The following is a 23,864-nucleotide window of genomic DNA, read 5'->3' on the forward strand; positions in this document are numbered from 1 at the left end:
AGAGGAAGAAGGATAAAGTAACATAAACACCACCTTAAAGGCAGAACGGCCAATTTTATAATGTAAGAATAAAAGGAAGAAGGGTAAAGTAACATAAACACCATCTAAAAGACAGAACGGCCAATTTTATAATGGAAGAAGGATAAAGTAACATAAACACCACCTAAAAGACAGAACGGCCAATTTTGTAATGGAAGAAGGATAAAAAGAAGAAGGATAAATTCACATACATACCACCTAAAAGATAGAATAACCAAGTCCCCAAGCCACAGAGCTACGCATGCTCCTCCTCCGTCCAATCTATAAAAAAACTTCCTCTTTACACCCTCCCAAGATGTACCCATTTTCCTAAAAAAATTATTACGACATCCTTCCACCCCATTCGGGAACGACCAGCTTTTCGTTTGGCCCTACACGGTTGGTAAACGAGGACAATCTTTGGCAGTCTGTCATCCTTTATCCGCAGAACATGTCCTAGCTATTTCAACATTTCTCTCATTATAGCCCTAGAAAGTGAGATTGAACAAATTTCTCGTACAGCTTATTGTTTGAGATAGGGTTAGTCAGTCGGGTGGTCAAAACAACCCAAGCAGTTTCTCTGGAAAACATCTAGCAAATCTTCCTCTGATTTTTAGAGCGCCCTACGCTTCAGTCTTCTCCTTAGACGAACAAGGCCCCCAACTATAATTATATTCGGTATATTTTCTTCACTTGCAATATTTAGGAGGATAATACAAAAATACTCACGCAGAATCTAACAATTTACTGCATAGCCAAAATCCTTCTGCAAGCTTTGGCGAGGAATTGGGTGAATCTTCACTGGACTTTATGCCTTTCGGTAGAGAATCTGGGGAAAAGAACATGTATATATATATATATATATATATATATATATATATATATATATATATATATATATATATATATATATATATATATATATATATATATATATATATATATATATATATATATATATATATATATATATATATATATATATATATATATATATATATATATATATATATATATATATATATATATGTATTGTGTATGTGTGTGTCTTATCTCTTTAAACGAGCAATAATTGTGTATGCTTTAAAAAAAAATTCTCGAAAATAGTTCCATGTTTTTTCGGAAAATTGGCTTCCTAATATTTTCTGGCCTAAAAGACGAACTATAAAGGTCACGACTTTCAAAAAATTGGTTAAGACCCATTGGAAAAAAAATCCATATGAGTAACGTCGTATTCATGAGCACATTTCAAGAGCATATATACGTAACATTTGCCTCATTGGTGGTTGTATCGTTTTTAGTGTCTATGATGCAGGCAAAATTACACAAGAAACATAGCTAAGTATAAATTACCAAGTGTAATGAGTCTTTTTGCAAAAGCCGTTTTCAGCAGTTTCGCAATACCTAGAAGACAAATGAACAACCTTGACCAGGAATATACAAATTAAAATTATAAGTCAAGAAAAAAGAAATATGCTGTTAAAAGATATGCCACAACGGGAACAAAGAAATGTGCGGTTAGAAGATAAGCGACAGCAAGAATTACAAGCGATAGCGAGAAAGCGAGTATCAAAACGCGTCGAAAATGAAGTGAAGAACAAGGAATTGTGCTCTTAGAAGACAAGTATCGGCGAAAATCGGAACGATTCAAAAATGAAAGCGAAGAAGACAGAAATATTACTTTAGAAAAAAAACGCCATCACAATCTTCGACGCAAACCAAATGTAGCGCAAAACGCAAAACAAATCTATTAAGATGCAATATAATACGCAATTGTTAATTAAAAGTCATTGGGACCCTTCAACGTTATATGTAAACCCTATTGAGCACCCCATTTTCCCGAGACACGGCTACGCAGAAGGATTGTATATATTGATACTCATTGTCGCTTGTCTTCTAGCCGCAGTCTCTTCTTGATGTCGTGGCGCCACCATAGGTTCAATACAACCACCCTGGGAAAAATACAAATTCTTCCTTAAAGTTGTGACCTATTTAGATCGTTTTTATGGCCAGAAATGTCAAAATGCCAGTTTTAAGAAAAAAATATATGTAACTGATTTCGAGGTCAAGCCTCGACACTCGGCAACGCGTGTAAATATTGATTCTCGTTGAAAGCAGCACCCTCCAAATGAATCACCTTTGTTTGATACTCTTTCCTCGGGAAGATGGAGGGTTCTACACGGGATACATTTCATGTTGAAGAATCCCAATAACTTGTTACTTACATTTTTGACATGTTCTGAGTCTTGCTGCCGCGTATCTTCTAACTAAATAGGTTTTGTTCTCGCTGTGGCATATTTTTTAAGCGGGTATTTCATTGTTGTTCCCTTTAATTTTTAATTCGTTTTAATTCTTGCTGCCACTTATCTTCTAATCGGTATTTCTTTGACTTTTATTTTTGACTCGTTGGAATTGTTATTGACGCAAGTAGTCTAACTGTAGATTTTTCTATTCTTCATTTCTGTTTATCATTGCTTCAGACATTTTTTCAATATCCTTTACCTTAGATACTCGGATTGGTCTTGTCAGATTTGATAGTCTACGTTGTTCATTTGTCCTCTAGGCATGATAAAACTGCTTAAAGTGTGACGCTTAAAATCAGTTGGCCAGTGTCCCAGAAACAATACATTGATTATCTAGAATGTATTTCTTATAACATAATATCATCAACGACTTGTAGGCTCAGTCGAGTAACATGTCGTTCTTTTATCATAGGAAATCATGATTCTCACAATCGATTCCTATCAAACATAATTTTCATAAAATTAATGAAAAACTACTTAAAAGCTAAAAAAATGTATGGTTGAAAAAGAAAACAGTGTCACCATCTATAGCTATAGTTAACAATAGCGACATCTTTGACTTTGGTTATGTAGATGGTACCATTGGTGGGAACCACGTTCTTTTTGGTCTTTTTAAAAAGTGTCCGGATCGGGATTCGAAGGATGTGGGCTCCCGTAGAAACTGTTATAGCAATACTACTTTTAATATCTGAAACAAATGGCTTCCCACATTCTTTTAGGAAGGCAATTTAAATTAAAAGATCCATAAATACAAAACTTGCTTTAAATAGAGATACTGGAGATATTCCTATAAACCCAATTTAAATCACTTAAAATTAAAGGATTCAAATAACATTTTTTATTCAGTCCAAATTAAGATCATAGGACCATACTTTTAATGAAATTAAGTCGGTAGAAAAGCTAAGTCAATCACTAAGCATAGATTCTTGCCCAATCTAATTAGTGCCCAATCATACCAAGTATTTATTCTTGCTTGGTTTGTTTGATCCAGTCTTTCTCCTGCTCTGTTAAGAGTTACTTCAAAAGGTTAGTTTTCCTTCTTCTTTTGAGCACTGAAGACGGCTGGGCGGAAGTCCCTAACGAAATATCCGCTTCTGTCATTTTCACCTCTGTTAAGTCCAATGGCTGACATTACTCGTTGTTCTCGGCTATTTAATTTTATTATTTTTTCTTGTTTGTCATATGTCAATCTTGCTTGTAGCCCTTTTTGTCTTTAATCCCTTGAAGAACTATTATAATTTTATTTCACTTAATATTTAATCGTTTTAAAATTATAAATACTTATACTATAATTGACTTTATCTTTCTGGTAGCAAAAGACTGAAGTCAGATTTAAACCGGTTAATACAGCTATACACAAAACAAAAACATATCCAAACCTGTTACTGCCAGCCTCTTCACGCTTTTGTGTGGTGAACGTTGCAAGCCCTCATAAAATATGTCAGTAAAAAATGTAAGATACCGGTAAAATACGTAAAATACCGGCAAAATTCTTAAAAAAAACTGGTAAAAATAGTAAAATAAGTAAATTACACAAAATATGTAATTACTTACAATAGGTAAGATACCGATTTTACGGGGGTCTATAAAATTACGGTAAAATACGTAAAGTACCCAATTTTACCGTGACCACTTTTAACAGTAACAACACGAGTTTAAGGTCTAGCAAGGTCTGCTTAAGGTCTTAATCTAATTAAGTTTCTTTGGGTCCGACCTGAGATTCTGAGATTAGGCAGATCTTTCGATTTTCAAACTCTTTCCAGGATTAAAATTAATTATCATAACAATAATATGAATAAATTAACAATATATTACATATTAATAATTATTGACATTTAATATTATATGAAAGAGTTATTAAATATAACTAACTCAGCTTGTTTAGTTAAGTTAAAGCTAGTTTAGTACAAAGAACGTAGGCTAGCTTGAAATTAACACAAATTCAGGCATTGTCCACGTTTGGCAAATGAGGTTCTTCTATCTTCAGTTCAATGTAAAGCAAAATTAAATAGAAGAATACACAGAATAAAGACGACTAATGTCTTTCTTTATATTTTATAATAAGCTTTATTATTTTCCAGGCAAAGCAAGATATCATTGTGGGGGGCATGGAGGGTTAGGGGGTCATAGGGAATATATATGGCTGTTATTTTTCTTAGGGGGTCATGGGGACGGGCCACGAAGGGGAATTCATTTCCTCCCACAAAAGATAAATTTGAGTTTACCCGTATTAAAATTTCCACACTCTTTCTCTAAATAATTTTTCCCGGTAATGTCTCATTATGTATGTTTTGTTTTTATTTGAAACTAAAGTCAAGTTATCTTCAAAAAACGACAACTATTTTTTAGAAATTTAAATACCAATTTTTTGCAAGGAGTAAAGTTTTTTTTTTACAATTTAGAAAGAAATCAAAATAAAAAGGTACATTTGAAAAAAAACACTATTTGGAAAGCTATTTGGAAATTTTTTTGGGAACAATTTTTTTAAATGTAATTCAAAAAGTGCAATAAAAAAAGAAAACTTCCGGAAAACAATTCTTTTTTTAGACTTTAACTTTTTTAATGTTCTTCTTGCATGCTAGTTCTTCCCTTTCTTCATTTTTTGAGAGAATTAAAGTTTTTTTTAACAATTTAGAAGAAAATTAAAATAAAAAGGTACATTTGGAAAAACCACAATTTGGAAAAAAATTAGTGTTTTTCGACACAATTTTTAAAAATTCAATACAAAAAGTGCGATTTAAGCAATTAACAAAAAAGAAAACTTCACGACAACAATTCTTTTTTTACATTTAAACCTTTTATTTTTTTTTACTGTTTACTTCTTGTTGCTTGTTCTTCCCATTGAGTAAGACAGGAGACGCCCCTATTTTATTATAAAATAATGATAACAATAAAAGTCCTATTGATATAAAAAAGATGTGAAATACCTCTGAGTAAATTTTTAATTCCAGATATGGCATCCATATCAGGTCGACTCAATTCAGTTAGAATATGCACCCCCTCATATTGCGACGTTTTTCCTACAGTAGGTGTTCTTTCTGGTGACAGTCCATAAATGACAACACTGAATAGATCTCGTGGGGAACCAAAAATCATGCTCTTTAGTGACTTCAGAGAACACTAGAAAAAAGGCCTTTTTTTGTTTTTGAAATCTTTTAAATATTTAACTTAGTATAACAACTTTCAAAATAATTTAAAATAATTTGGTACATTTTAAGCAACAACAAATATTCAATTGAGTAACAAGTTAAGTAACAACTTAAGCAACAGGAACAATTAAGCAACAATTTGATATTCAATGGTCAGCAATAAAGGCAAATTAAAGCACAAATACAGCATTGCATAATCATATTCATAAGCATTATGATTAACAGCATTGCGTTAATCATAATTACGGTAGTAAAACATATTCAGTATTAGTTCAGCAATCCACCATAACACTGATGATTATTACATAACCATTGGCGTAGTTAGGAATTTTTCTAAAGGTGGGGGGGCAGGTCAGGGTAGCTAACCAGCTGATGGAGTCATAGCATGGTCTCAATTTTAGCAATTCATTTTAGGATTCATCAAGTTGTTAGTGAAATTGGTAAATCACAATTATATTGTGAACCCAAATCCAAAGTTGAACGGTGAATACCTATGTTTTAATAATTCAAAAATATGTAAAGATTCTCGATACTTCTCAGATTCAGTAATTGCAAAAGATGAGTCACGGTTACTGCAACACTTCACGGGCCCCCAAATTAATGAATAACTAAATTAGTAAAATCTAAATTACTGAATACGTTGGCTTTGTTCCAATCTTAAAACTTATTTACTTAGAGTAACTTCTGACCTAGTTAGTCATGCCGTCATAGGGATCTTAATTTATCTCAATTTGGATATCTGGACTGCAATAGTTCAAATGTTTCTCAAAATACGACCCAAAATTCTTGTCCTACTTCGAGAAAAGTTTACTGTTTCCCAAGAAATTGCCCCTATTCATAGATGAGAAGTCTCTTGACGCGCTCTAAAAGGCAAGCCCTGATGTACAAGGGTCAGTATTATATAAGTATGAGTATGAATAAATAATCTCTATTCTCAATAATATTCTGGTATTGTTGTTTCAGAACCTGCTGTTAGATATAAGACATCCTCCGTTTTTATAGACTTTTGATACGAAACATTTTTCTGCACATTTGAAAAGGAGCGAAGATTTTTATTCACTCCATCATTTATTTTTTTATTCCATCGCCTTGTTTCTTCCAGTTGTTGTAACTGATTTTCACAGATTTTTCGCGTTGGTTACGAACTCCTTCCTTAATGAAGTACCTGCACACAAAGCAGTAGACCTTCTTCCGTGTTGCATTCCAACCAGCTAAATTGATGACAGCATTTAGACAAAAAAAAATTTTCAAGTTGCTGTCAAATTTTTTTTTGGAAAATTTATATTGGCATAGAAAGGTCCAGATCTTACCATTCACTTACCTTGGCTCTATTATATCTTCGGACGACTGCATAGACTACAAAGCGGTTTCCCGCTCAGCCAAGGCCTCAGCTGTCGTCGTTAGGCCGAGCCATTTTCGGAAGATGCCGACGAACAAACTTGGGCTTGGCTGCAATTGTTGGGCTGCAATTGCAGCTGTCCTTCGCCGTCTCGATACTCTTGATATAATCTAAGTGGTTGCAGAGAATTGGGAGAATGAGGTGGACTGTTTTGACAGCAATGACCGCCTGCAGGGCACGACTTTCCAATCTCTCTTTTCACATCAGGCTGCCCAGCGGACACTTCGCTGGTTTGGACATCTTCTGCCGCTACCTGCCGACACTCCTGCTTGGATTCTTTATAACTTTTACCCAAGCAGTAGCGGCTAGAAACATCGAAGAGGAAGGCCAAAGTTCCGGTGGAATGACAGTCTCGAGAAACTCCTGGACCAGGCTGGATTTACGCTGTCAGATTCAAAGGCCCTTATTGTTGACCTCCCCACGTGTAGAAGACTGATGACCCTCTCAACGCCACCTCGGCATGAGGATTAAGTAAGTAAAGTAAGGAAGGGTGGAGATTGCAGAGTGCCCAAGTTGGTTCTTTTTTGTTATCAGCAGTTTCTGATTAATCAGAGGTAATCAGAGGTAATACTTCTAAGACTAAGTTTAAATCAGCTGTTCACCCTTTGGTAGTTGGATGGAGAGGTTTTCCTTCTACTCGTACTTGAAAAAGTAGTTGGATGGAGACATTTTTCTTTTACTCGAAAAAGGCAGAGCAATCGGTGTACCGCAGTAGGTCATCTGAATAGTTTGCTCTAGTACTTAAAAGTGTAGAGGACTCCAGCTGAAGAAATGTAACATACATAGAAACAGCATTTTGTACCCTATAGGGTAAAAACCGGCCAAAAACAAATCCTTTTGCGATAATAATTTTTTCAACGACTGAACCATCAAACAAATCCCGATTTTTAAAGTACACTTCACCCCGTGGCGGGGTGAAGTGGTCAGGGGGATATTGGTCAGGTACCCTCATCCGGGGTTGAGATGTGGTGAAGCAGAGTAGGCTCGAATTTAGAACAAGGCACCTGATCTAGGTTCAAATCATGTATAATTACCATGATAGTGAATATAATAAAGGGTTTTTGGAAAGTGCTGCTACGATTGAGATAATATTTAGTAAACCGGTGGTTGTCGTGGATGCTAATTTAATCTAACAAGAAATGGAATTAAATCTTCATCTCCAGAAAAAAATATATTATTTTTAATACTGGCAAGGGTGGGCATTGCCCATCCGTGCCACTACCTAGCAACGAGTGCCACTCCATAACAACATGACACACACACACACACACAACAAAAAAACTAACCTAACCTGACAGTCAAGTCATATGAAATATATAGGGATTCATAGATAATTGCACATAACTTTCGTTATTTCAGCGAGAAAGGGAACGGTCCCTAACGTTTGCCTTTCACTATGTTGGAGAGCTCCTCCGCTACGTGATCGAAACTTTCAGGAAAAGATCAATAGTCCGAATATCGAATAGTAATTCAACTTCCTCTCCTCTACATTCCCATGAACTTCAAAAATGTTTGCACTGGGTAAACATGACGCATGACAGATTTACAATCTAAGGGTTTGTTCCAAAAGCCAACTATCATTAAGAGGACTCAATACCTTAAAAACGTTTCGCGAGCCTCAACGTCAGGTGACCCTCTCAAAGACAAAGGGTCCATCAACGAATTCACCGAGGGGGTTAGTTATCATTGAAAGCTATTGAGAATTTGCGGGTTGATTATGAAATTTGACAAGGGGCGGATCTAGGATTTTTTTTAGGGGGGGGGGCAAAGCAGGTGGATCCGAAAAAACAATTTAGGCAGGGTGCAAAATAGGCTGATCCGATAAACTTGCGTTACGAGCAAGTTTAATTAACGCAAACTTGAGTTAATTAAGGAAATTACACTGCTTTAGACTACGCTAGGGGGCGCGCCCCCTCGCCCCTCTGGATACGCCACTGAATTTGACTGAAAAGATAGTGGAAGTGGGTCGGCAAGGTTTTCAATCAAAGCAGGTAGCACCCCAGGGAACATCTAAAGCTACCAAATTGATCAAATGACGTTTCTTTTGAACTGATTTTCGGTGTTATCCTAGCAAGTATGCTAGAACCTTTTCGGGGACTCCCTTTCCTGAACTTAAATAAGAAGATTTTACTCTGTTTGATCGAAAAATAAAAATTCACACATTCCAATGATATAAAAATGGTAAGTTAAAGAATACGGTGTTTGAGTTTACAGTGCCTACCGGCTGTGCTATTCTCCGTTTCTCGGCACTTCAGCCAGGAAATGCAATGGAGGAGTGGGGCAGCTATCTTGCACTTTCGCAAACTCGTCCCATACGAGTGAAGCTAAATGGTTTTTCTAATATTTCTGAGAAAGTTAGTGTCGAATTTCAGTTTTCAGTCGTTTATTCGGATCTCTTATCCAAGCTTTTCAAGTTATGACAAGACCACCCAATCAATTATAAATTATTTGGTCAAACAAACTTAAAACGTTTATAATGGATGAGAGAGGGTAATCCTTTAAGGCATCAAATCCCCTTAATGGTAATCATTTGATTGTTATTACCTTCATCCTAAAATAGCTCATAACTGCAAATTCAACCATTTTTACGTTTATAATAAGCAAAAAAGTGTTAGCATTTTAGTTAATTCGGCACTTGCAAAATACCAAATACAAAAGACCGACCACCTCTTTTTAGTATCTAGAGTTTTGGAACACAAATAATTATTAATTATTATTAATGATAATTGGCTTGTAAACCGCACCCTAAATTTGGGCCTAGGATGGTTTTCCAGCTCCTTACCTGTGTTTAAGTCATCAACTTCAAATTCACTTGTAGCAGTTTTTGCTAAAAGTCTGGGGACCACCATACAAATTCCTATAATCTCTAGCAAAATCAGCAGCATCTGAGTCAGACTTGAAATAAAGCATTCAAGACAGGTATAGAGAGAACATCCTTCCAGAACCTTTTAGGTCTAACAAGTAGGGAAGGGTTGATACATAAACCAGAAAATAACTTTCAAAGCCCTAACTTTGGCTGTAAATCAATTCCTAAAAGTTTCATTCATACACCACAATTCCATGAGTTAGGGAAAGCCGCTCTTTCTCTCTTTTGTCTAGGGTTCAAATCCAACTACTTCAGGGGTTCCCAATAGTACTCGCACCCCTGAAAGTAGAAAATAAATTATAAAGTTATTAAAAAATAAAAATTTAAACTATGCTTGTAATTTCGGAAAGATTTTGGAAATAATTCTGTAAAAAGACTTGATAGAGTCATCTACAAAATCAGTAATTTAGCTAAAAGTCCACTAATCCATTCTAATAAAGGTATCAGTGGGAGAAGGGGGCCGTATTTTAAGATTCATCATTTTCCTACATCATTACAGCAGCATCACAATGCCACTTTGATAAGTGAGACTTTGCACCATCTTTTGACGACCCCTTCTGATGCACCATATTAACTCAACTCAACACTGCAAGGATCCTTGCCTCTAAGAGGTCAGAGGAGCATGACGGTCCAAAGTCCGGAAAATAAGGAGGGTTGGGCGATAGGCTTGCGACCTATCCCCGTCAAATTCCAAATTGCAAAGAAACATCGATGATAGCCTCGGATACCCCACTACACCATTCGACTACGACTCTAGCACGCCCACGGACATGATTTATGACAGCGAAAACTATGACGAAATTTGGATTCTGGAATTTAAGGACACTAAACAAGCTGACAAAACTTGGACAAGTACTCAGAGAGATGAAGAAGTATAAGCTAGATCTCCTTAATCTGAGCGAAGTCAGGTGGATTGGATCTGGACATGAACAACTAGGAGATGGTTACTCGCAAATTTACAGCGGATATGAATCCCGGCACCAGGCTGGAGTTGGGATAATGCTGTCTGACCAGGCCACCAAAGCACTAGTTGAATGAAAGCCAGTCAGTGAGAGGTGCTTACTTGCAAGATTTGTAACCACCCATCTGAAAATCTCAACCATTGCATGTTATGATCCTATGAATGATGCGCACTATACTGATAAGGAGTCATTCTACCAGGCTCTTCAGGCATTGACATCAGATGCCCCATCACATGACCTTTTTTGTGTGGTTGGGGACTTCAATGCAAAGGTGGAAACAGAAAGAGACTACTATCCGAAAGTCCTAGGGAGACATTGTCTTGGTGAAAATGAACGAAAACGGAGCCCTCCTGGTAGATTATGCTCTGAGTGATGATCTTATGGTCGGCACAACTCAATTTGAACATAAAACCATCCACAAACGGTCATGGATCTCACCAGACGGCAGGACGAAGAACCAAAAGGGTCATCTCCTAATCTCAAGGAGATGGCGGACAGGTCTTCTGGACGTACGTTTTTTCAGAGGAGCTGATGCCCAGTCAGACCACATTCTGATGGTAACAGTTTGGCTAAAAATGAAGACAAGATACGATCAAGTTGCTAAGGATGTGCTCGGATATAAGAAGAAACCAAACAAAAGATGGAGATCAGAAGAAACTTGGAAACTAATCAATGAGCGCAATGACCTGAGACAGCAAATTTCCTCTGCTGACGGCGACAGAACTTTGGTCTTCACAAATGTCCTGTATAGAATGAAGGACAAAGAAATCAAGAAGTCGGCAAAATCTCACAAGTTGAGGTCTGTAGAAGAGAAGGCTAGACTAATAGAGGAAGCAGCTAGAAAAGGAGAGTCCAAAGCAGTTTACAGGCTCACAAATGAAATGCTAGAAAAGCTGCCCAGCAGATCAAGCCAAGTCAAAGATGAGAGCGGAAATGTTCTCACCGAAACTGAGAAAACTGACGAGAGGTGGGTATCCCACTTCGAAAAGGTTTTAAATAGACCAAGACCAACTGACCGAGAAAGCATCCCTTCTACGCCATTTCTTAACCTGAAAACTGACGAAAATCTCCCCACATCTGCAGAAATACTTGTTGCAGTGAAGAAACTCAAGAATGGAAGATCGCCTGGTAAAGACTGCATAACTTCAGAAATGATCAAGGCATCCGTGAAAACATGCCTCTCAGTGTGGATAACACTGATTGCAACAGTCTGGAAATCCGAAAAGGTCCCTGGTGACTGGACCAAAGGGATAACTGTTAAGATATTTAAGAAAGGTGACGCACTTATCTGCGATAACTGGCGAGGTGTATACCTAATATCAGTACCAAGTAAGGTGGTAGCACTTGTAATACTCGAGTGCCTGAAAAAAGCACTCAATACGTATCTGAGATAAGAGCAACATGGCTTTCGTACAGGTAGATGTTCAGACCTCATATTCACGCTCGGGAATCTGATAGAACAAGCAAATGAGTGGTCCAAGAAGATATACATGTTCTTCATTGATTTTGAAAAGGCCTTCGATTCTGTGGACCGTGACATACTCTGGGAAATTCTACAGTATTATGAATTCCCCAAGAAAATAATAAGTTTGACCATGGCCTTTTACGACAATACGGAATGTTGCGTAAAGACAGAGAACGGAACAACTAGATACTTCAAAATTATGTTAGGAGTAAGACAGGGATGCGTTTTATCACCGCTTTGATTTGTCATTTTAATGGACTATGTGTTGCGAGAGGCGACTGGCTTTGGAGTAACAGTCGGAAATAAAATCCTCTCGGACCTCGACTTTGCGGATGATGTGGCACTTCTGGAATAGACAAAGCAGCGACTCCATGAGCTCCTTAACAAAGTGAGTGTTAAAGCGGAGAAAGTTGGCCTAAACATCAACATAGACAAGACTAAATCAATGACAACATCAGAATCACCAGTCGAACTCCTGTACAAAAATCACAAAGTCGAACAAGTCCAGGAATTTAAGTACCTCGAAAGCTGGGTCGATTACACAGGAGAGGTACAAAATGAGGTCAAGAGAAGAATTCGCATGGCAAACGCTGCTTTCAACAAACTTAAGCCAGTATGGAAATCAAAGAAGTACTCGATTGCACTGAAGCTGCGACTTCTTAATAGCAACGTTTTGACCTTCCTTTTGTATGCCAGTGAGTGCTGGAAACTAGATGTTAGAACAGAGAAAAGACTCACAGCTTTCGAAGATACGTGCTTGAGACGCATGCTGAATATCAGCTGGCGTCAAAAAGTCAGCAGCATCGAGGTCGGCAGAAGAAATGCACAGCCACTTATCACGAAGTGATTGAGAAAAAGAGATGGGGTATTTTGGCCCCGTCCTTCGGATGGAGGACTCCAGAATCCTGTACCAGGTTCAACAATGGCAGCCACGTGGGCGTCGACAGATGGGAAGACCGATAAGCACGTTCAGACGCACGTACGATCATGATCTACGCAGTGCTCATACATCACTACAACTCCAGTGGGCGGATGTACTCGCCGCAGCGACAATACGTGACGTTTAACAAGGATTCGTCGCTGCCCTATGCGCCACAGATTTCTCAGGAGGACCTAAGTTCTAAGTAAGAACATGTGTAGACTGTTGATCAAACAAATTGGGAACAGATTGTTGATCAGAATTTCGAAGATCATCAAAATTGTTGCAAAAAAATATATTTGTATTGTTAATCTTTTTCTTCTACTAGGCAAGAAATGAGCTTTTGAGTTGAGACTAATTAGCCCCCTTCCTTTTGTCTCTTTATATGAAGTGTCTTGGACTATTATAGAAGGCTGCTAGGTATAGAGAATATAGATAATAAGAAATTACTTTTCTTCAAAATTTAAATGTTAATTATGAAACCTGGAAACCCATGAAAACTTACAAATCACGTTTTTAATATTTAATGATTTAAAAATAAAAAACAATTTAAAAGGAAACAAATGAAATCTCACTTTATTTGCTACTGGGATATGATAATTTCAGTACTACTACTACTACCACTAACAACTCACCAGAGCACCAAGGCACCTGAGGCCAACATAGCTACGCACGCTCCTCCTCCATCCCAATCTGTTCAAAACCTCCAGTAGCAGCCTAAAGTTTGAAATACAGTCAGTCAGCCGGTACCCGGAACAATCTGTAGGTGATTTTCTGGAAAACATCTAGCAAATCTACATCTGCTTTTGGGAGCACCCATGCTTCAGAGCCATATTTAGCCACTATAGCTTCAGATTTCAGCCACTATAGCTTCAGATTTCAATATTCTAATCTTGGTTTGCATACTTATCGTTCTATTCTTCCAAACTTTTTTCAGCTGTGAAAAGAAATCCTGAGCCTTGGCTATTCTACTTTAAATATGTTCACTACTCCCACCGTCTTTACTAATAATACTACAAAGGCATGTGAAGCTGTCCACCTGATCAACCTTTTCGTTACCCAACGTCACCTTTTCATCTTCACTTATTCCTAGCCTTAGTGACTTAGTCTTCTTGACGTTAATTTTCAAACCTATTCTAGCACCCTGAACTTACAAAATCTCTGGAAGTTCGTTCGTTTTCCTCATACTTTCAACTAGGATGCTTAAATCATCAGCATAATCCAAGTCCGGGAGAATTTTTCCTCTCAATTTGATTCCGTGCTCTCCCATTGTATTTCCTGTGCTCCTTAAGACGAAGTCCATCAAAATGATTCATATAAAGGGGGATAGAACACAACCCGGCTTAACTCCTGATTTAAAACAAAACCAGCTGCTAACCTAATGTCTTACCTAAACCACAGCAGTGCTTTTCTCATCACTACTATTATCACAGTGTTAGCACTAATCAGTTCAATGTATTTGTCTGTTATACCATACAAGGATAAGTTCAGTAGTAGATTAGAAGGATGTTTCTCCTAAAAATGTGAACAGTGATCCCTAAAATTTTTAATTTTGCCCTGAAAACAAAACACAGTGTTGTTCCATCCCGCTTTCTAGGGCTATAACAAGAATAAAACTTAATTTGCATGATCTTGATGAAAAAATCACTACCTTTCACAAAAAGCTAAACGATAAATATCAAACTTCTTTCCAAGGAAAAGATATAAAAAGTGCTTCAGTGACAAACCATTCATTAATCAACCCATAAAAGCACTAATGAGAAAAAAATTGAATTTTTCAGAAATGGTAATCTGGATGAAGCTAATAAACTAAGAAAAGCAATTAAAAAGGAAATAAGTAAATCTACGCAATCCTACTAGAAGACTAAGGTCAAAGAATTGTTTACCCATAAACCGAAAAATTGGTAGTCTGAGGTAAAAAAGTTGTGTGGTAGGAGTCTATGCCAGCATGATATCAGCCTACCTGAATCCCCAGAAGTTACTGCTACTAATCTTAACAAGTTCCTTGCCTCCATCGTCCAGAGCCTTCCGGCATTGTCTTATCAATTACCTATTGATGACCTCCCACCTGCTTCCCCCTCTATATCTCCGTCTGAGATCGAAAGAAGAATTGGAAAACTACGAAAAACAAGTGTCTGCTCTTTGGATATCCCGTTTCCTCTTATTAGTGCTTTCAGTGACTTCCTTTAAAATTCATAGAAAAATTCAAAAAATTGAATTTTTCAGAAATGGTAATCTGGATGAAGCTAATAAACTAAGAAAAGCAATTAAAAAGGAAATAAGTAGATCTACGCAATCCTACTAGAAGACTAAGGTCAAAGAATTGTTTACCCATAAACCGAAAAATAGGTATTCTGAGGTAAAAAAGTTGTGTGGTAGGAGTCTATGCCAGCATGAAATCAGCCTACCTGAATCCCCAGAAGTTACTGCTACTAATCTTAACAAGTTCCTTGCCTCCATCGTCCAGAGCCTTCCGGCATTGTCTTATCAATTACCTATTGATGACCTCCCACCTGCTTCCCCCTCTATATCTCCGTCTGAGATCGAAAGAAGAATTGGAAAACTACGAAAACAAGTGTCTGCTCTTTGGATATCCCGTTTCCTCTTATTAGTGCTTTCAGTGACTTCCTTTAAAATTCATAGAAAAATTCAAAAAATTGAATTTTTCAGAAATGGTAATCTGGATGAAGCTAATAAACTAAGAAAAGCAATTAAAAAGGAAATAAGTAGATCTACGCAATCCTACTAGAAGACTAAGGTCAAAGAATTGTTTACCCATAAACCGAAAAATAGGTATTCTGAGGTAAAAAAGTTGTGTGGTAGGAGTCTAGGCCAGCATGAAATCAGCCTACCTGAATCCCCAGAAGTTACTGCTACTAATCTTAACAAGTTCCTTGCCTCCATCGTCCAGAGCCTTCCGGCATTGTCTTATCAATTACCTATTGATGACCTCCCACCTGCTTCCCCCTCTATATCTCCGTCTGAGATCGAAAGAAGAATTGGAAAACTACGAAAACAAGTGTCTGCTCTTTGGATATCCCGTTTCCTCTTATTAGTGCTTTCAGTGACTTCCTCTCAAAGCCCTTGTTTGTTATTTTCAATGAGATGACTGAGTCTGGCCAATATCCGCGAATTTGGAAAAAACAAATCCACTTCTACTTTCCATTACCTTGTTTTTCTTATTAACTCAATTGGGAAGATTCTCAAAAACCTAATTGCATACAAAATTTAATTTCCATTGACCTTCAAAAAGCATTCAACAATGTTAACCCCAATATTTTAGTTGAGAAACTTGTAACTGATTTCAATATTGATTCTTTCCTTGTTATCAAATAGATCACAGATAGTCAAATATCAGAATCATTATTCCAGTCCCCTCCCTGTCTACAATGGGGTACCTCAAGGTACTCCCCTAGATCCCCTCCTTTTTTCTGTTATAATAAATAGCCTTTCTAAGGATTTTCCCGACAGATGGAAATTTCTGAAAGACCTAACGGTTGAAGAAACCCTGTGAGTATCCTCAATGATATTGCAGATGACGCTGCAGACTTAGACATGAGAGTAAACCCCTCTAAATCTATGATAATGCCAATATGTTTCCTTAAAACCACACCCCTTTTCCTCAACCCTATCCCCCCAGATATTTCTATGTCCTCCTTTAAATTACTTGGGGTTACAATTTCCTCTAATTTAAAGTGGATATCCACTAAAAGATATTGTCCATACAGCTAATGCGTCCAAGTCTCTCCTTAAGCTCTTGAATAAATTTAACGTCCCCCCCATCCCATTCTTTAAGGATCTATACTTGCTTTGTCCGCCTGCATCTTGAATATGCTCGTCCAGTTTGGCATCCTGGCATCTCCCGTGATGAATCAGATAAAATTGAATCCATTCAAAAAAGAGCCCTAAGAATAATTTTTAAAGAAACTAAGGTACCATCTTACTCCTTCTCAAAAAGGCCAAGATGGAAACTCTTGAGCAAAGGAAAGAAACGTTTTTGTCTCCATTTTGCAAAAAAAATACAATAATAAACCTTTGCACAGAAAACATATTCCCCAAAAGACACCCCCATCTGCCATGTACTGTTTCTGAACCCATTCCTATCTTGTCCCCATCTGTTGCTTTACCTCAAGGTATGAAAAAACCTTTGTCCCCTTCATTACTGATAAAATGAACCGCTAGTTTTCCTCTTTTTTTGGTACTGGTAATACCTAAATTTTATGTTCGTTTGATTCTTTTGTTCCCTCTCCCTTTTTATATGTTCCCTTTTAACCCTTTTTAATGCTAATTTTATTTCACCCTTTTTTAGTTTTTATCTTTTTAACTTTCAGACATTTTACTGCTTAGTTTTTTTGACTAATGAATGGTTTTGCCTTTCTGATATTGTTGTTTTTGGCATTGTTTTGCCAGTTTATTAGTTGTTGTGCTTTTTTATGTTTTTTTTATTTATTTTTTTTAGTTTTATGACTCTGGAATACGAATTTGGTCCATTGGGGCTTGTGATAGACATTTTTTGAAATAAATATCTTATCTTAATAAGGTCGAGATGGCTAGGACACATTCCATGAATGAAAGATGACATATTACAAAAGATTACCCTTTTGAGCCATCTATCTAGGGCCAAACAAAAAGCAGATTGTCCCAAATCAGGTGGGAGGAGGTTATGAGGAAGGATTTAAGGGGAATTAGAACTTCTTGGGAGGGTGTCAAGGGGAGGTTTTAAATAGAATGGGATGGAGCAATGTGTAGCTGTGTTGGCCTCGGGCTGCTTAGTGCTGCAGTGAGTTGTTAGAAGTAGTAGTAGTAACAAACACCAAATAGAAGAGTAAAGTTGAAGGGGCAATTGCCCCCTCCCTAGATTTTAAAAAGACATTGCCCCCCTTTAATTTTTTTCAAAGGATACCCCCTGGTAGAGTAGTTATATGTTGATACTCCCATGAGAATTGGGCAAGTTACTTGGGACTTATTTAAAGTTAAAAAGGGAAAGCAGGCTGTGCATCAGACAATACTTACCTTCAGAGCAACATCAAAAGCTGAGTCATTTTCCTCAGGTAGTGGTTTCTCAGTGAACATTGACGAGCTGCCATCAATCAAGTATATTGTGGCATTCTTAGAGATATTGAACTGATCTCTTCTATTTCTTCCATAATTTGAATCAGTATCTGAATCACTGTCCATCTTTGCAAAGCCTGAAATTAATAAATGATATTTAATGGAACTAGCTTGCTGAACCCAAAGACCTTATATTACTAGACACCAAATATCAGCACTATTGCAATAAGAAACCATGGCGAATGAGAAACAAGGCACACCCTAGGTCCCCCCCTAGAATTTCAAAAAACGGAGTATTTTCATTAAAATGTTTTTTATAGTATGTTCATTAGGAAAAAATTCTCAATTATATGGGTTAAATTGTTTGTATAGTCATTGGTACTTCTATGGGACATATATTTGAATTCTTGAAATATTCCGGGAGCAACTTGTATGGGATATATATTTGAATTCTTGAAATATTCCTGGGGGGAGGGGGGTCAAATATTGAGTTAAAAAGCAATGGTCTTCAATCATTGAGCTGTCTTTGTTGGCTTTAGGAATCATCATTGATGTTGCTTATTTCCATATTTTGGGAAATAGCCAATATACCATTCCTGATTAATCAACTTAAGAAGGCATAATATCTAGTCATCATTCAGATTGGAAACAAACTGAGAAAAAATCATGTCAGATCCAGGAGCAGTTTTAGGAAGGTTTGTCTGTCTCTTCTGTGTTTTATCATGACATTAGTTTAAGCTATATTGCATATGCAACAATGTCCTTTTGCAAGCGCAAACTTTTGCTTACTATGACCTGTTTTGACCCCTTTTAGTCCATTAAGGGCTCAAAATACAATATACCCCAGAAGCAACTATTGAATTATGAAAGGGCATAAATAAGCCATCAGATGATGTATTTACTTTCATCCTAGCTAAATTTGGTAAATTTCTAGACAAGCTACCTTTTGCTATCTTGGAAAGGGGTTAAGTTAGATAATATTATACTTTCAGGGATAGATCTACAGACTAAAGTATGCCCCAGGAAGGTAGATTGAAATACTTACCTGCACTCTTTCTCTTGCTTGAGGGCACTAACCTTTGATGACCTTTAAAAATTTTTATGGTATAGAAGTGAAACCTTGCAAAATATGCTGAAGCTTATGTAAAGTACAAGAAAAGTATTTTCAGCTTCATAAATTTGCTTAGTCCCAATTTATGAGGTTTTAAAGATCTGCACATACACTTCCTAAATTTAAGAAAAACCAAATTGATATGGAAACCAAATTGATTTTGATTCGAAAGCACAGGATGGCTGGCCCCCAGCCCCCCATTGCACTTCCTGGCTGAAGGGCCATGAAACGGAAATCAGCACCGCCGGTTTGGCCTTAAGGGTCTAGTGCCGCATTACTTACTTACTTAAATCGATATGGCTTAAAATTCTTTTCAAATAACAGAGATTGCATTTTCAGAAATAAAAGCAGAGAAACAAAAACCTAAAGCTAAGAATTAAGGTATAATGTTGTTTTGTCAAAATCCTAATAGGTATAGACCTGTTAAGAAGGCAAATTTCTAAGACTTAGTAATCAGAAAATGGTTAACATAGTAGCTTGATAATACCTTCCTAGGGTATGTTTTTCACCCTGGATTCATTAACGAAAGTTTCATTTTTGTTAGCTAGCCCATTTCCAAGATAGTGAAAAGTAGTGTGTCTATAATTTTACCCTATATTTGGTACTTATGTGTTATAGCAACCCCACTCAAGTTATTCATTCACTGATGCATTGTAGAACCAGTTTCTTTCAGCTTAGCATGAGACAAGACAAAGACAAGTGACAAAATAGGTGGGAAATATATAATTTGGGCTACATATTTGCATATTAGGGTGGGGTGGGGTAAAGTATTTAGATAGTACCTAGTTAGAAAACAATTCTTACTTCATAATATGCAGAATAATTTTACCTAACACATTTTGCACGCAATACCCACTATACTTTACCCTAAATTCTGTTGTAAATTACAAATTTACCCATACCACTAGTCTACATTACCAATGAGATACTGGTATGCTACAGCATTAATCAGATAATTATTATTATTATTTATTGAAAACCTGTCTTATTCTTTGATGAAGGGTGTCAGCCAATTCTTTTATGAAGGGTGTAATACTTTTCTAGTATAAAGGTTTATTGACCCAGGCTACCTACAAAGAAAAGCAACATTTAAGCACAACACAAGCATTAAGTAAGCGCAAGCATAGTATAGGCACAAACAGGGAATTAAGCACAAGCATTAAGTGGAAATTAAACGGAATGCTACATCTTCCTTCTTTTACATATTTACTAACTAGTTCACTTCTTCTTCCTCTCATACTGTCTCTATTTACAGGTCTACTTTTGAAATCACACACTGTAGTAAGTACCTTCGAAAAGATATGTTTAAGAAGGCGCTAGGCTCGCTTCTTACATATTCACTAACTAGTTCACTCCTTCTTCCTCTCATACTGTCTCTATATACAGGTCTACTTTTAAAATCACTCTTTACAGGTTCAGTTTCGGGGGTTTTCTTACAAGTCGGCCGTATCTCGTGCATGCTGTCGTTGGTGTCGCGCTTGATTCTAGGGGTGGCGCCGCGGTAGCGCTCTGGCAGGGGCTAGGGATTTGATTCCGATCCTGGATCGGCAACGGGGACATGAACTGGTCTGCCTGTAACGGCGAGGCTGGTGGCTTGGCAGTCGCGTCTGGCACTATGGCATCGTCAAGTCCTTCGCGAACCAAACTCGTTCCTTTCGGACTTCAATGTGGGCGGGCTGATAGGTGCTTGCAGTTCCTCCGCAGAATCGTACCTTTGTTTGTCTGCACCCGGTACGATAGTGGCTGTTTAGCATGAGAAACCACAACGGCCTGTTTCCACGGTCCGTCGGGCATTTCCTGAATGTGGATCGCATCGCCGGGGTTTGTGCTGATTTAAAGCCTTGGCTGATTTGTCATGGTAAATTTACTGGCGTTACTGCATTTTAGTTCTTTGCTGAGTGAACTGTTTGGTCGGGACGACCTTCTTCTTTAGGTGATGTGTGGTGCATGGTAGGATGGATCTTAGTTGGCAAGACATAAGGAGTTGAGCAGGAGATACAAACCCATCGACTGGTGTATTCCGGTATTCTAATAGACCCAGAAAGGGGTCTCCTCTGTTTTCCGTTGCCTTGGTCATGATGTTTTTTATAATCTGCACAGCTTTCTCGGCAAGTCCATTGGATTTGAGATACCCGGGGTTAGATGTGCTCAGTGAAATACCCCAGGCTTTGGCAAAATTGATGAATTCCCTGGAAGTGAACTGAGGACCATTGTCAGATATTAGCTGTGATGGTATGCCATGCTGGGCAAAGTGGGCCTTAAGTCGCGTTATGACCGCGTTGGACGATGTCGTCGTAAGTCTGTTGACTTCGAAGAAACGGCTGTGATAATCGACAGTTGCTAGGAAACTGGAGCCATTCCATTCGAACAGATCTGTAGCGATCTTTTGCCAAGGGAGCGTTTCTATACTGTGGTTGATCATCGGCTCGTTCAAGTTGTTCAGCATGTGCTTGGAGCATGTTTGGCATTTTTCTATGTACTGTTTGATGTCTGCGCTGATGCCTGGCCAGTACACTAACATCCTTGTTCACTGTTTGGTTTTCTTGGTTCTAAGGTGGGCTGCATGTAGCTGCTGGAGTGTGGCTAACTGCAGGTTCTTGGAAATGATCAATCTGTCTCCCTTGAGAAGAATGCCTTTTGTGAAAGACAGCTCGTGTTGGATATTCCAGTAGGTTAGGATGTTGGTTGGGCACTCTTTTCTAGTACTCGGCCAGCCCTCTTGAATCGCTTTGACTAGGGTGCTCAAGGTTTCATCCTGCGTTGTTTCCGTCCGTATCTGCTCAAGCTTCTGGTCACTGGCTGGAAGGTTCCATACTATGCGTTGTACATAGATATCTAGATCTTCTTCAAGTTTTGGCTCTGTATCGCTAAGATGGAGGCGTGACAGAGCGTCAGCAACTGGGATTTCGGATCCTGGTTGGAACCTCAGACTCAGGTCGTAAGGCTGGAGCTGAAGCATTAATCGTTGCACTCGTGGTGGGGCTTTGTGAATAGGATTTGCTATAACAGTTTCGAGGGGGCGGTGGTCAGTTGTGACGTCAACGTGGCGACCGTACAGATAATGGGGGAAGTGTTTACAGCCATACACGATGGCGTATAATTCTTTTTCGAGTTGCGAATACTTCTGCTCTGTCTTGCTGAGGAATGTCGATGCATAGGCTGTGACCTGCCCTTCCAAAACAAGGTGGGCGCCGAGCCCGTGGCTGGATGCGTTGACAATGAGTTCGATATTCTTGCTCTGATGTGTGTTCCTCTGACCAGATAAATGGGTTTGCTTTGGTCAGGTCAAGGAGTGGTTTGTTTTTTTGGATAGGCTTCGTATGTATTTGGCGAGATAGTTGATCATCCCAAGGAGGGTTAGCAGGTCTTCTCGGCATGATAGGTTTGGCATGTGGTTAATGGCGTGAATCTTTTCGGGGTCTGGCTGCATCCCCATGGAGCTGATTATGTGTCCGAAGTAGCTGACACCGGAGGCCAAAAACTTGCACTTATCTTCGTTTAAACGGATACCCTTAGCTAGGGCACGTTCGAGTATAGCTGCTAGGCGTTCATCGTGCTCTTCTTGCGTGGCACCGTAAACGATCATGTCATCAATTATGATGAAGAAACCTTCTAGGCCTTCAAAGGCATCTTCCATCCTCCTCTGAAACTCATCTTGCGCTGAGATGATTCCGAAGGGCATTCGCTTGAAACGATATCTTCCATATATTGTGCTGAATGTCATGAGGTAAGACGAATCTTCGGAGAGCAGAATTGACCAGTAACCAGAACGGGCATCAAGTTTTGTGAATATTCTTACTCTGTATAGCTTGGAGGTGACGTCGTCTAGAGTGGGAATGGCATAGTGGGGCCGTTTGATGGACTTGTTTAGGTCCACGGGGTCTATGCACAGTCTTATGGACCCGTCCTTCTTCTCAACCATAACCGTCAAATTGACCCACTCTGCTGGGGTAATGACCTTTTCGATAATCCCTAGGTCTTCTAGGCGGCTGAGTTCTTGCTTGAGTTTATTCTGCATGGCCACGGGTACTCGTCTCGATGGGGAGACAGTTGGGGTGGTATTGTCTTTCAGGTATATGTTGCATTCTCCTTCGAGTTTCCTGATTCCTTTAAACACTTCTTTGTGCTTTTCCTTCAGGAATGGTACTCTTGAAGATGTTGAGTTTATGTTCAGTTCCAGCTTAATCAGGTCCAAATCAAGGCTTGAATGGTAGCGTATGATGGGGGCAGCTGAAGTTTCTACTACAAAGAATTGTTGCCTGCTGCTGAGGTTATCTTTGTAGCTGTATGATAATTCGCAGACTCCATTTACAGGGATCCTTCCTCCACAGTAGCTAGTGAGGTGCTGGCTTGTGGGTTTCATGGTGGGCTTTGGGGTGATGAGGTCAAAGTACCTCCTTGGAATGATATTGACCTGGGCCCCTGTGTTGATTTTGAACTGGAAAGGGAACTGATTGTTGATGATCAAAGGTATCACTGCTTCATCTTTGGTTTTGCTTTGTTCAGTGGAGTACAAGAATACGGTTTCATCACTGGAGTCTGCTGCAACAGTGTCTTCTTCCACTGCGTTTACTGTCTTACTTTGACAAACTCGTGCAAAATGGTTGAGCTTTTTGCAGA

At 38.3% G+C, this 23,864-nt stretch overlaps 1 protein-coding gene across 1 annotated transcript in view; it reads right to left on the minus strand.

The window, feature by feature from the left end:
* Irbp (Inverted repeat-binding protein) overlaps positions 1–23,864 on the minus strand; it is a 96,578-nt gene that overhangs the window by 51,220 nt on the left and 21,494 nt on the right. The window contains exons 2-4 of the mRNA XM_089086805.1: positions 18,095–18,270; positions 5,249–5,441; positions 748–847 (exon numbers count right to left, since the gene is read on the minus strand). Coding sequence (XP_088942931.1) covers positions 748–847; positions 5,249–5,441; positions 18,095–18,259 — 458 coding nt within the window. The 5' untranslated portion in view covers positions 18,260–18,270. The remainder of the gene's footprint in view (positions 1–747; positions 848–5,248; positions 5,442–18,094; positions 18,271–23,864) is intronic.

The sequence above is a fragment of the Artemia sp. Qi Xiang Cuo genome, chromosome 3, assembly GCF_049724085.1.
Source record: "Artemia sp. Qi Xiang Cuo chromosome 3, ASM4972408v1, whole genome shotgun sequence".
Taxonomy (NCBI): Eukaryota; Metazoa; Arthropoda; class Branchiopoda; order Anostraca; family Artemiidae; genus Artemia; species Artemia sp. Qi Xiang Cuo.